The sequence below is a fragment of the Euprymna scolopes genome, chromosome 31 (genome assembly GCF_053919585.1).
Source record: "Euprymna scolopes isolate OS-2025 chromosome 31, ASM5391958v1, whole genome shotgun sequence".
Taxonomy (NCBI): Eukaryota; Metazoa; Mollusca; class Cephalopoda; order Sepiida; family Sepiolidae; genus Euprymna; species Euprymna scolopes.
Window position 1 is genome coordinate 5,756,881 of NC_136512.1, and position 14,927 is coordinate 5,771,807.

General features: G+C 30.9%; 1 protein-coding gene across 3 annotated transcripts in view; it reads left to right on the forward strand.

The window, feature by feature from the left end:
• The first annotated feature begins 11,667 nt into the window (after positions 1 to 11,667).
• Positions 11,668 to 14,927, forward strand: part of LOC145255605 (uncharacterized) — a 529,950-nt gene continuing 526,690 nt past the window's right edge. Inside the window, exon 1 of one of the 3 annotated variants that reach the window (XM_080114094.1) lies at positions 11,668 to 13,143. In XM_080114094.1, the coding sequence (XP_079970220.1) occupies positions 13,083 to 13,143 (61 nt within the window). In that variant the 5' untranslated portion in view covers positions 11,668 to 13,082. The remainder of the gene's footprint in view (positions 13,144 to 14,927) is intronic. The other 2 variants (XM_080114096.1, XM_080114099.1) reach the window with 2 other exon arrangements.

A 14,927-nucleotide genomic window follows, 5' to 3' on the forward strand; every position in this document is an offset into this window, starting at 1 on the left:
GTAACTCATCTTGAAACGTTTGGAAATTGAATAAAGAATATTGATTGACATTGTAAGAGTAAAAGCGTTCTTTTTGTGCTTATTTTCTTTATTTATAATGTTATTTATTATTAAAATAATTGAAAACTAGTGGGACCTGTGGAAATTCCACAGGGAACTTATATGTAATATATTGATGTTGGCATTCTGTAGATGTTCAGTGTAAGTGGAGATGCTCTGATATTATTGTAGCTTTTTTTGTTAAAACTGCAAAAGTATTTACCTCAGCTAGCATGAACGCCCAGCAAAGCCCAGTTGTAAAGTACGCTTAAATATGATATTTTAATTCTTGCAGATTTCGTATATATTATAGTTAATGTTCTATCGATTTTTTTTATATATTATAAAGTTGCGATTTCAAAAATAAAAAAAATATATCCATGTGACTTGGGTGCATTAGCTTGAATCAAAACCGAAATAAAAACTTATATGTACATATACATATATATATATATATATATATATAGTAATTTATAAAATATATATGGCGATTAAGCTACGCAGAATATTCAGTGTAGCTTAATTGCCATATATATTTTATAAATTACTAACTAGCTCTACCTACGTATTGAGCACTTTTGAAGTAAATACTTAAAGTTTACGCATAAATCCATACTTTTGTATATAAAATTTATGTGAGTAAATGAACTAGTTATATATATATATATATATATATATATATATATATATATATATAAACTTGAGTTCCTTCAGCCATAATCGAAACCAAAACTTGTGAAGAATTCTTGATAAAATTATTTATAAAAAACATAGATGACTTGAGTGCCATCAGCTATAATCGAAACTAAAACCAAAACTTATGAACAATTCTTGGTAAAATTATTATGACAAGAAATGGAAGTACATAACAATTAAACGACTCGGACGTAAACGTGACACAGAAAATAATACACATTCTATCGTATTTATATATAGACTAGAAGCTTTTTCAATGCAAAATTTAAAAATTTGTAACTTTAATATTTTTTTTATTTATTTTTTTTTTTTTAAATCAAATTCGTTCTTGAGAGATGACTTCATTTCATATCATATGAATCAGAAGATTCTATTTTTGGCATTGGTTCCCCCCAATATTTTTCTAGTCAGAACTCTTTCTAAAAATACGTCAGGTATTTACGAGAAAGACCGCATGAAGGTTGCCAACATCATAGATGAAAGTGATTTTTGGGAACAAACTGGATTCATATTTGGAATACCCAGTCGTTGACCACCGCCACCTCCAAGAGATTGAATTGGCATATTTATATTTTTTTTGTGGTTGTACCTTACATAATTGTTTTTACATTTGCTAAATTCAAATCCTGAGATTTGAACGAGGAGCATGAGGCATGCTAGTATTTTAAAGAGGCTGTTTGTTCAGATGAGAAATAATTAAAGTCCCCCCCCCAATGCACGATTGTTTTTCTTATAAATTGGGAGAGTTTGTTGGTTGTATGTAAAGTGTTCAAGGTAATTTTGTTTTCTATTGTTTTTAATGGGGGTCTCTAAAGAGTAAGTGACTAAAAATGCCGCAAAAACATAATTTTGACGACTCCTTAATCGTGACTGAAACAATATTGTAATGTATACCTTGTGAAAACAATAACTTACCAACTGAGATCATTTGATCTTTGGGAATTTTGCAAACTATTATATTACAATATATATATTCTTTTTAAGTCCAGTGAAAAAGTTTTTCACTGGACTCATAAAGAATTTCTCCAGGAATATGCCCGACCCGGATATCTGCTCAGTTATGCGGATTATCCAATATACAGTTTGGATCTTATTACCTCACTTCTTTAAAGAACAGTCACGATGGATTTTACTGCGCAATTTGGATCTAAATTTTTATATACTTTTCAATTTCTCTTGTTACATGACTTCTGATTAATCAATTATTTTTTACTTTGACTTTCCATGTCTCACTGACTTTAGCAAATAGGGTACTTACCTTTATAAATATTTGCTAACATTTTCTCCTCTGAACAGATGGTAGACATCGAAACACTATAAGGAGATAAAATTTTCTAAAGTATTCTTTGTCTTGCTTAGAATTATAAAAATCTTTGATATGAAACTCAAACATTTCACTTCAAAAAAGGTTTTTTTAAATTCATTGAATCACTATAATTTAATTTATTTGCTCTATCTTGTATATCGAGCAATTCTTATTTAGATATAGAATAGAATATTACTGCCAGTAATATTTTGTAAATCTTATCACAGGTTTCCATACCAGCTGATTGTTGGATAATTTTATTCTGATATATATAATTATAAAACTCAAATGACCTTGCAATGATGTATGTAACCCACTTTCCAGTTGCGCATCCGCACATGACCTGTGCACTGAAATATTAACGTTATTATTTCTAAATTATTATTTAACATGGGGTAAAGTGAGATTTAAAATAACTTAAACATAATACAGAAATGAACGATGTAAAAAAAAAAAAAAAAAAAAAAAAAAAAAATATATCAAAATTTGAATTCAACTATAAGCATTATGGTATCTGTTCAGTGCACATTTACCTATAAGTATGGCCAACCACTTATAATTCAGTAACTGTAAATTATTTTTTTTTCAAAAATAATCAATTATAATAAACAGAACGACTCATGAAAAAAGAATATAGATAGATTTCTATTATGTCAAAAAAAAAAAAACTATTTTCTTTACATCACAAGTGTCACGCTCATACATGAGTTCCATAACTAATAACAGGTCACGGGTAGTCTAGTATATATATATATATATATATATATATAAAAATTGGAGACGCCTGCTTGGAACAAATTAATATAAAAACTCCAGAATTCATGGAAACGGCAGTGAATGGTTGGTTTTCTGTTCTGGAAGCACAATTCCACTTACGCAACATAACAGCTTCAACAACGAAATTCTTCACAGTGATATCATCTTTGCCTGCAGAGATGGTAGCAAAAGTACCAATACATACTTTCAGCATATCATCAAATCAAGATGCACCCCGATGATATTCCCAATGGGATAATACTTATAGATATTACTGCCAGTAATATTTTGTAAATCTTATCACAGGTTTCCATACCAGCTGATTGTTAAATAACTTTATTCTGAAGTGTGTATGTATATATATATATATATATATATATATATATATATATATATATATATATATATATATACGAGCAAACAGTTAATAAAACATGTTAAAAAACACATTGAAATGAGTTAAAAACATATTTAATCTGGAAAGGAAACACTAGATAAGTGGATAGTCCTTAATCCGCGGAGTTTCGAAGAAATACTTTCCTTCTCATCCGAGGGTAGGAATTAGCAAAATGCGGGATCGGATTTTGCATGCAAAAGTATTTGATGAAACAACAAGTAAGTCAAAGATCTTACTTGATAACAAAAAAGTGAAGCAGAGGGAATATAGTGAAGAAAAAGGTGATTACACACTTCCACCAGACTATCCATTCACCTTTTTCTTCACCATATTCCCTCTGCTTCACTTTTTTTGTTTTCAAGTAAGATCTTGTTTCATCAAATACTTTTGCATGCAAAACCCGATCCCGCATTTTGCTAATTCCTACCCTCTGATGAGAATGAAAGTATTTCTTCGAAACTCCGCGGATTAAGGACTATCCACTTATCTAGTGTTTCCTTTTCAGATTAAATGTTTTTTAACTCATTTCAATGTGCTTTTTAACATGTTTTATTAACTATTTGCTCATATTATAAGCACTATTTCTTATTTGGTTTTATCAAGCTTTTACATCTGACTAAGATAACTTTATAAATATTAATTCTTTAATATTTATAATATACTTTAATTTTACCATCTTGGATCATTTTGGTAAATTTAATTGTAATTTTTATTTTATATATATATATATATATATATATATAATATTAGGGATATGATGATTCCACTATTTTTCTCGATTCCGATACAATTACTGGTTCTGTACTAAATTCTAGACTGATTCTTTATAGATCTATATATTTAATTATAAAGTTGCCATATTTTCCCCAATTATTAGTAAATATTTTCTCAAATGTAAAAACACAGTTGGCACCAGGGGTGATCCATAAATTTTAGTTTCACTGGTAGTTAAAAATCAATAAATATTTACTATTTTATCATAATTTTTTTTCTCCTGCTGATATTTTTTTTAAACAAAATCAAATGAAAAAAGATAATTAAAGGAATCGTTTTTGGCATCGGAAAATAGACACAAATTTTACTGATTCAATACCCCAAAACGTTCTGATTTTTCTGATTCCGATTAATCGTCCCAACACTATAATATATATATTAATTAATTTAATCTTAAATTATGACATAATTCTGGTCATTATTTCATTGTTCATAAATCTGGCTAACCATGTTAGTTTATTATATAAGGGGCAGTTGTTTATGTGCGTGTCTTCAGCCAAAAGTCAAACATGAGACACACTACAAAACTGAGATTCTTTCTCAGCATTACTTTGATCATAATATTGGCTCGTTTTTACTTCTTTATTTTTTCTCTTTTTTTGAATATTTATTCTAAAATTAGTTGAGAGTTGTGTGTGGGGGGGGGCATTTAGAGCATTTTTTTTTCATTTTTTTCCATTCACCTTTGGTGGGAAATGGCACTTTTATTCCTGACATTTGAGAATGTAATTTTTTTTTTATTGTATTTTTGACAAAGTGAGGGTCGGGATTATAAAAATAGAAGTTTTATTATAAACCTTACACCTTTTAATTTTCCTATTTTGTTGCCCATGTCTCCTTGACAACGCTAGGTTGCCTTGCTAGTTTATCATAATTGAATGAAAAAATAATATTCTTGTGTTCATTGTGTAATTATAATAGTATTATTATCATTATCCAAAAATTTATGATTATCATTATCTATTATAAACCTTATCTATTTTTTTATTTTTTTTTTTTTTACCTAAAATTCATAAATTACACAAGACAAACCCACAAAGTAACAACCAAGATGAGAATAGTAGTCCAAAGAATACAAAACGCAATCAAGTAAACGATATAATTTTTACTGTCTAAGCAAATATATCTTCAGATTCAAATATATAATACCTTTGACCCATTAGCAGCTGTGATCCATTTTTTTTTTTTTTTTTTTTTTTTTATAAGAATCGAAAGGATAATTAACTATATTTCAGCAAGATTTGTATTCTCCCGAGAGATCTTTAGTTAATCACAAAGGTGAAATATTTAGAGATATGCTAATCTATCTGACATATATCAGCAACACTAATGTCTTAGTTTTCAATATAAAACTGGAAATCTAGAATGCAAGGATAGAAACAGTTTCATCTATAATTCAGTCCAAAAAATTTGTCGGTAATCCTGATAACCATCTTAGTTATATATGTACTAGCAAGACCCGTATACTGGCATTGCTTGGTGGAAATATGACACAAAGCTAGAACAACTACAGCACCCCCTACCAAAAAGAATAAAAAATGAAATAACTTTTGATCATCTAGTGCATTATTGTATGTAACACATAAATTACTAACTATAGATAAACAGCTAAAAAAATATTAACACAACACAGGTAGATGGTGGCGGTTGGTAGTAGTAATAGTTATTCTCTGCTCAAGAAAATTGTGGCCACTGGTAGCAGTGGCCAAAATGAAAGCATTTGGATTCCATTATCTTGCATTGTCTAGCAGCGACAGCTAGCAGAATCCACTGGCTGTCATAATTGGTAATTATTGTTGTTTTAGAGCTGTTACTGCCACTGTCGGTGCATAGTGGTTCAGTATTGATCACTGTAAGACTATATTATAATAGATAAATGTGACTGCATATCTGCTCAAAAGCTACAGCAGTCTGATCCTAATGAAAGTATGTGTGACGTCTGTGGTTGCAAAGACAGGCACTATGAAATATACGAGAATAGATGTAACTATTTTATTATACAGGCTAAAAAGGCACTAAAGGGTTAAAAATCTTTGTCATTTTACTATTAACGATTATTTTTTTTTTCTCTATTTCTGATATTTTACAGATAATATTTTGGAAATTAATTCTGGATAAGTATAGCATTGAACAATGGACGCAAGTTATGAAATTGTTTTACCAAAATCAGGGGTCAATTGTTTTGATTCAAAGAACTTATCGACGACATTTTCATGTAAGAGATAGCGCAAGTCAGAACACAATTCAAAACCTTGTGCACCAATTTGAAGACCAAGGAGCTTGTGGGGATATCTTAAAGAAAGAGACTGTTAATAAGCCCCAAGAACTGAAGGAAAACATCAAGAATGAAATAAGGGAGATAAATCACAATCCAGAGACTCTGCAATCTGTCATGAATAATGTTTTGGAAAGAGCACAAATATACGAAGCTGAAAATGGGCAACATTTAAGACATTATTTTTCATAAATACAGATTGTTTGAATTTTGTATTTTATTTAAAAATTTCCCAATGTCTTAGATTTTGTTAAAATTATAGAAAAAAAATCATAAAAAAAAATATAGAATCTAAGTTCAAAACACTTCAGTGACTTTTTTTATTAGTATAAACTAGCAGACTGCCTGGCATTGCCCTGTAATATATTAGATTTTAATTTATGCAGATTTCTTATTTATTATTATAGAGCCAATTTTCTGTTGATTATCATCCAATATAGTAGGCCCTGTCGGTGGGGCATTAGAATACGCCGACTGCCCCCCCCCCCTGCAGAGGGCAAAAGTCCCTCAGTGGGGGTCCTGGATATGACCTTAAACTATATCCAGTGGTGAGGCCCCAGCTTGTGGGCTTTGGGGAGTGTGAAGCCACCCTTTAATTACCATTGCTCCCAGGTCCACTCTGACCCGGAGTGGTAGTACCTGTTTGGGTCCCAATTATGGGTTAAATAGAAACCAGTGTGAAAACAACAAATATATTCTATTAAAAAAAAAAGAATGGTAATAAAATGTGTTTTCAATCGATATTTATTCAATAAGGGACCAGTTTTCCTACCTAGTAAAAAGGGGGATTTTTCCGGGTACGGGTTTTCCGGAGACGAGTTTTCCGGGCACCAAAATAACATAAGATTTTTATAAAGTAAAATAGGTTTTTTTTTTCTTTTTCTTTTTCCGAACAAATAATTAAATGAAACATCCTTTTGAATTAAAGCAACTTTGAAGGGTCAACAAAAAAAATTAATAATTTAAATATTTTTTGATAGAGACGCGCCACATGGCAACAGTTTAGTGAAACTCACCAAAACAAATGTCCGCGGTGTGCATGCTGCAGAAGTGTTGTTTTGTGAACAAAAAATGTGTTGAACTAAATCAATTTTTCGGTAATTCACGGGTAACGTGGACTGTGCATAAATGGTGTTTTTATTTAATGATTGCTCCCTCAAAGCGTTTTCTTTCACTTTCTTCGTGACTTTATTTTTAATCGCGCGTGTATTTAATTTTTTCTTTTTGTGTGAATTTGATTCATACTTTTATTTAGTGCTTGTTTTTATTTTATTTTTATTTCGTTTTATTTTAGTTTTTTTATTATTTTCTCCACTAAATATTATTTTTTTGTTAAATTATTTTTTGGTAATCTGGAAGAAAGAGCCTGTTTCCTCCGTTTGACTATAGGTGGCGTTACTGTCTGTCCACCCAGTTACGGAAGCACAAAATGTATATAATGGCACCCTTGGAATAAAAATAACTGTTTTTGTGATATTTTAATTTTAAACATTTTTTTTTTTTTATTTGCAAACATATTTAAGTTTTATTTTTGGGGTTTTTTTTCAAACATATTTACATTTTTTTTTTTTTGTGTGTGTGCGCTTTCTTTGATCACGCGCATATATAAATACTCGCGGAAAAGGTAAAATAAGTGCAGAAAAAAGAGGGGTCCATAAAAAAAAAGATAAAAGAAAAAAACGTTGATTTTATTTTTTATTTATTTTTTTTTTTAAGAGCGTAAAAAATACTCGCGGAAAAACGGTTGTACCCATAAATATGTTTAAAAGAAAATTATAGCAAAAACATTTAGTTTATGCTTGCAAAAAAAAAAAAAAAAAAAAAAAGAAAAAGAAAAAAAAATCAAACAAAAGAACGTAAATGTTGAAAATAAACAAGCAACAAAACGTAAATGTTTGGAAAAATAAAACTTAAATATGTTTGCAAAAACAAAAAAAAAAAAACGTAAATATGTTTGAAAAAAAAAACATGTTTAAAATTAAAATGTAACAAAAACAGTTATTTTTATTTCAAGCGTGCCATTATATACATTTTGTGCTTCCGTAACTGGGTGGACAGACAGTAACGCCACCTATAGTCAAACGGAGGAAACAGGCTCTCTCTTTCTTCCAGATTACCTATTTTTTCATACATATTCAAATAATGCTTTTGCCTCCCCCCCTTTTTTGGTCTCAAATAGTACATTCAAAAAGTTTTTGTGATTAAATAAACCAAAGAAAACCTTTTGTGCATGCGCTTTGGAGGAGCAATCATTAAATAAAAACACCGTTTATGCAGGGTCCACTTTCCCCGTGAAGTACTATTTTTTTCTAAATAAAATATTTGTTTTATTATTTGATAATACAAAAAGTGTTTTCTTTTTGTTTGTTTGTTTCGTAATAACACAAGAAATGTTAAAAACTAAAGTATTTTTTTAATAAATATATGGTTTCGTTTTTCATGTCTTCCGTTCAGTTTCGTTATATAATCAACCGTATCCACTTCTGGTAGCTTGATTTTTTTTTTTCCGAGCAGTGATCTTGGACATTACTTAAAAACATACAAATTTATTTTCTTTTGGAGGGGGGTGGTGCTCGTTTTAAAACTATATATACCTCAGTATTTTCTTTAATTTTCGGATATTTTTGTTCAATATTATTTACTAAGTAATGTCGAGTGCGACATTACTTGTCATTTTTCTAACTAAATAAACTCTTTAAAATAAGTTTAAACACCAACAACGTACAAAGCCAGGTAGAAAACGAAAACTTAGAAAAATCAATTTACTTTTTTTAAAACAGTAAACAAGTAAAACTATTTTTAAAAATATTATGGGATATGCATTACCTAAAATATACAAATTTATTTTCTTTTGGAGGGGGGACTCGTTTTAAAACAATATCTACCTCAATATTTTCTTTAATTTTCTATTTTTGAGCAATTTTCGAGACTCCTAAGACGTGATCCTCTTATGTCGGACATTTTTCGTTCATAGTAACACTCGACATTGTTTTTTTTTTTTTTTTTAGCTAAATAAACTCTTTAAAATAAGTTGAAAGACACGAATTATAGTGTTAAAAAAGCTTCAACCAGAACTTGCTCCCATACTTACAAAACTATTTAAGCACTGCCTTAAGGAGAAGTGCTTTCCGACTCCCTGGAAGACCTCATCAGTTTGCCCTGTATTTAAGAATTCAGGTGATAAGTCATCTCCCTCTCAGTACAGACCAATAAATCTCCTGTGTGTTATGAGTAAGTTGCTGGAATCCATGTTAAATAGAGAAATAGTCAACCACCTCAGCAGGAATAACCTTCTTAGTGACACACAATATGGTTTCCGCTCTGCAAGATCTACCGCAGATGTGCTGACGGTTATATCCCACAGGATTAGTGAATCTCTTGACAAAGGCTTCCTTTCTAGGGCAATTGCTCTTGACATATCAAAGGCCTTCGACAAGGTATGGCATAAGGGTCTACTTCACAAGATTTCCAGCTACGGTATGATTGGAAATGTTTTCTCAATCATTAAATCATTTCTCTCCGATAGGCTCATAAGAGTAGTGGTAGATGGACAAAAATCGGAGGCCTGCAATATAAATGCTGGAGTCCCTCAATCCTGGGCCCAACTCTCTTCCTGATCTACATCAATGACCTCCCTAAACACATACTTAAATCATTCGTTGACATCTATGCTGATGACACGACCATCTACGGCCACACATCAAAGGCTGTAAATGACAAAGTTCTCTCTGATTCTCTCTCCTCTGATCTCGAGCGCGTGGTTCAGTGGGGGAAGATGTGGCTGGTTACCTTTAATGCATCCAAAACCAAACTCCTATCCTTACATCATCAACACTCTGATCCCCATCTGGCATCAATTGTGATGGATGGCTCTCGTCTGGGTGAGGCCCCGTGTTTTGACAAGCTTCTGGGTTTGACCTTTACTCCTGATCTGAAATGGAACACGTACATCAAGTCTGTTGCCAAGGTCGCTGGAAAGATGGTGGGATCCTTCTACCGCTCCAGAAGATATCTCACTACTGATGCAATTCTATATCTATATAAAAGCCAAGTACGTCCAAAGATTGAATACTGTTGCCATATCTGGGCAGGAGCTACTAAAAACAGCCTATCCTGCCTTGACAGAATACAAAATAGACTTCGTGGCTTAGTGGGGGATGCCCTTTTCTCTACCCTGCAACCTCTCTCCCACAGAAGAGACGTTGCGCGCCTATCCTTGTTTTATCGTTATTTCCATGGCAGGTGCTCATCTGAACTCCAATCTCTGGTCCCCCCTCGCCAATCTTTCACGAAAAACACTCGTCTAGATGAATCCACTGTGAAAAATTTCCCCCACTCTATATCTGTGCCTAAATCAAAACACGGATTCCATGAACAAAGCTTCTTTTAGAACTGCACGCCTGTGGAACTCTGTTCCGTCTGCCTGCTTCCCACCGGACTACAACTTGGATGTCTTCAAGTCCAACGTTAACAAATTCCTAATGAACCGCCCCCTTAAGTAAACACTTCATCAAATCTCCACACTAACGTAATGTACTTGCAATAACCCTTATCCCTGAGTGGCTTCCGGGCCTTGATAAGTGGTGATCACTGTGTAAAAAAAAAAACGAAAACTTAGAAAAATTAATTTAATTTTTTTTAAAACAACTGTAAGCAAGTAAAAATATTTTTAAAAATATTATGGGATGTGCATTCTCTTTTAAAGACAATATCTTCTTCAAGAATGGTCATAAAATTTGTTTTCAATCGATATTTATTCAATAAGGGACCAGTTTTCCTACCTAGCAAAAGGGGACGCGTTTTCCGGGGACGAGTTTTCCGGGTACGAGTTTTCCTAAATTCGGTTGTACAACTTCGCAGTAAAAACATTTATTGAAAAGTTTGCGTAAGAATATATATATATATATATATATATATATATATATATATATATATATATCTTTTCTTTTTTTTTTTTTTTTTTTTTCGGGCAAATAAAAAAAAAAATATTAATGAAAAATTTTTTTTTAATTAAAGCAACTTTGAAGGGTCAACAACAAATTAATTTAAATGAAACCGAAAAATCATTATCCACTTTAATTTTTTGTTATTTATTTCATGCTTCGGTCATATTTTAAAATACTGATTTCTCCCTCGGATTTTAACAACAGGTACGCGAAAAAATGGCGTTTCCATTTTCGGCGATAAACTGTAGAAGTATCTAAGTTGTTTTTTTATAGCACACATGTATGACAAAAAATTCTGTGATAGAACTTGTGAAATACATATATTATTTCAAAAAGACAATATTTATTGAAATGTAAAAAATAAAAATTCTCAGTAGTTTTTTCATAATAACACAAGTGTTTAAAAAAAATTATTTATAGAAATGTAAAAAATGAAAGTTTATTTTTTATTGTTTCATGATAGAATAAGAAGTGTTAAACCTAAAATAATTGTTGGAAATAAATTGTTACCATATGGCTGTGTATTTCGTTTCATGTTTAGTGACTTCCGTTCCATATTTAGATAAACCGAATCTACTTCCGGCGTCTTAACTTTGTGTACTAACATAGCCGTAAATATATTTACGTTAAATTTATATGCAAAACAAATCAAAATATATTAAATATTAAAACATTTTTACGTTAAATTTATACGCGAAACAAATCTAAATTCTAACATAATATGCTCGTCTTTTTTCTGTTTTGTTTCAGGGTGTTCGTTGTTCAATGTTCATCGCTTAAAAAATAGAATTTTTTTTTCTTTTTTTTTTAGTGGAAGAAGATGATTTAGTTACCGATGGTCATTTACCAAAATTTATTTAATTAAAAATCAAACGAAACAATTATTCTTGAATAAATGTCGGTAATAGAGATCTAAGAATTTAACGGAGATTCCCGACAAATTACGGAATATGCCGAAAAACCAGATGATAAATTTGGAAGACGCGAAACGCGAATCTAAAAAGTCAATTTTGCACAAAGATCTAAATGGGATTAACATAATAATGAAGTTTTAGGTCGACGAATTAATTATTAATATTATTATTTTGCCTTTTCTTATATTTCAGCAACTATTTATTTACTTTCTTCTCATAATTTATCGGCATAGAAAAACTCGTCTTACTACAACCAAGTAAAGAAATTTCTTCTCGTCCTCTGTAAACTTAAAATCACATGGAACTTCCATGGACAAAATTTCTTTCCAAAAAACTTTACATCCGTCAAACGCAATACCACATGACTACTTCCCAGCTGATTACAACATAGTTGTTTTTAAAGTCCAATGTTAACAAATTCTTGTTGAGCCGTCAACTTAAATACTAAAATCGTTTCTAATTATTTCACGGTGTTGTATTTAACACTTTTCCTTAAGTGGTTTCAAACCTTGATATGCGATAACGCATTAAAACAAAGGGGGGGGGGGCATTTGTTCTTCATTTGCATTAATCTCCCTCCAAAAAAAACAAAAAAACACTGGGATTCTAACTATGACCCTAAGTCCAAGTGGCAACTCATCTTCACCTAAAAAAAAAAAAACGAAATAATAATAAAACATAAAACAGTTGATCCGTCACCATCTGCACACACACACACACACACACACACACACACTTAGTGAAAAAATACGATTAAGTTTTAAAAATGGAGAAAAAAAAAATTAAATAACGATTTAAAAACCATGGTAAAACTATACAAACACCGTGACAGCGAATTAACCCTAACCCCTAAACCCTAACCCTAACCCTAACCCTAACGCTGTCACGGTGTTTGTATAATAATACCAAAACCATTTCGATTCTTTCGGACAAAAAAATAAGATTAAAATGAAAAATAAAACAATTGTTTGCAGAAAAAATGTTTCTTCTGTTCGACAAGCATTCGGGTAGCTACAAAAGACGTCAAGACTCGGGAATCGGTAAGTACTGAAATTCTTTGGATGTTTAAATTAAATTACAGTTTTACATCGTGTTAGTTACATATATGGGGAAGGTGGATAAAACTGTGGCGCGCGTTGGAGGTACCTAATTTTTATTCTCCATAAACGCCGAAATTAATTCAATTAACAATTTCAAGTAAACATTTGGTACGTGTGTAAATTAGTGATGTTTTAATCCAACGCATTTCAGGTGAAAACATTATAACATTATTACGTACTTATGTGTCATGTCGAAATTTATACAAATTCAAAAAATTACGAAAAGATAATTACAAGTAAATATAAAATTAATCAAATTATCGCGTTTTATCGTATGCGGAAGAGTTTTGCGACCAATTATGAATGACAAACTGGCTTATCTCCCTTAATTGTAATTAAGGGCTCGCCATTTTTAAACAGAATGTAATTATAGATTTTTTTTCTTTTTTTTTTTTTTTTTTTGACAATGATTTTCTTTGTAAAAATTGAAAGCATTGAGAAAACTGGTATTTCTATATTTAACGAACGAAATTTGAAATATTGAATTTCAAATTCGGTACTCTTGTAGAATTCGACCCGGATCCTCGGGATTTTCTGTCAATTATGGTTCGGGCTCGACCGGCAATCACCGGATTAAGCCGAGCGTTGTTCAATGTTGAAATGCTAAATCGACATTTTTGATTGCTTTTTTTTTTTTTTTTGTATAACAAATGTAACTATTTTAATTTTTTGGATAAGGGGAGGTATTTTTTCTGTTTATTTTTTTTATTTTTTAATATTTGTTTACTAAAAATAATTTTTAAATTTTCTTGAAACAACTTTTCTGTACTTTCACCTAACAATTTACGATTTTCATAAAATCATTCATCTTTTCTGATATATTAAAAAAAAAAATTATGTTTAAGATATTAAAAAAAAAGTTTAATGACAATTTTCTTTAAAAATAAAGCAAAAAATCAATTGTTTTCTTGAAAAAAAAAAGAACTACTTTCACCTAACCATTTACGTTTAAAAGTTTTCAGAATGTGATATTCTTGCATAATTTGACCCGGATTCTCGAGAATTCCCGTCAAGCATGAATCGGGCAAGACCGGCAATCATCGGTTTCAACCAAGCAGTGTTCAAATGTTGAAACGCTAAACGTATTTTTTTTATTATTGACATCACCGACGGAATTTACATCACTTCCGAGTCAAATTATGCAAGAGTACCATGTTGGTAAGTTGTTTGCGAGCGAATTTGGATGATTTTCTCGTTAATATTGAATATTTTGATAACTTCAGAATTTATTTTGAATGGCTTTGTTTCATTGAAAATAGAAAGGCTCAGCAAAAAAGGAAAAGTTTGTAAAATTTATTTTTTTAGATTCAATATTTCTCGACATTGTGATATTTGGTGGGTTATTCGCTTCGGCAGACGATCTTTTTGGTGCCTTCTCATTGGCTGTTTTGGGCCACGTGATGTAAACAAGACTATCGATGTTTTGGGTCACGTGATGTAAACAAGAATATCGATGTTTTCGTGATTAGTAAAATTAATGAATATTGTCAGATTCGAAAATGTTTCTGAGCGAATTAGTCCAGCTTTTTTTTCCAGGTCTCCGAAGAAACATTTCCACTTTTTAAAAATATTTCTTCGTTAATTACCTATAAAAAAACAAATTAGAGTGGTCGGTGTTCTGTAGTAGCGACGTAGCGTGTATCTGGATATTTACCCATTTATTTATTTGAGCTTTTGATGTCTTTTCGTAAAAAACTTTCTACCGGGAAATTAACTTGGATAAA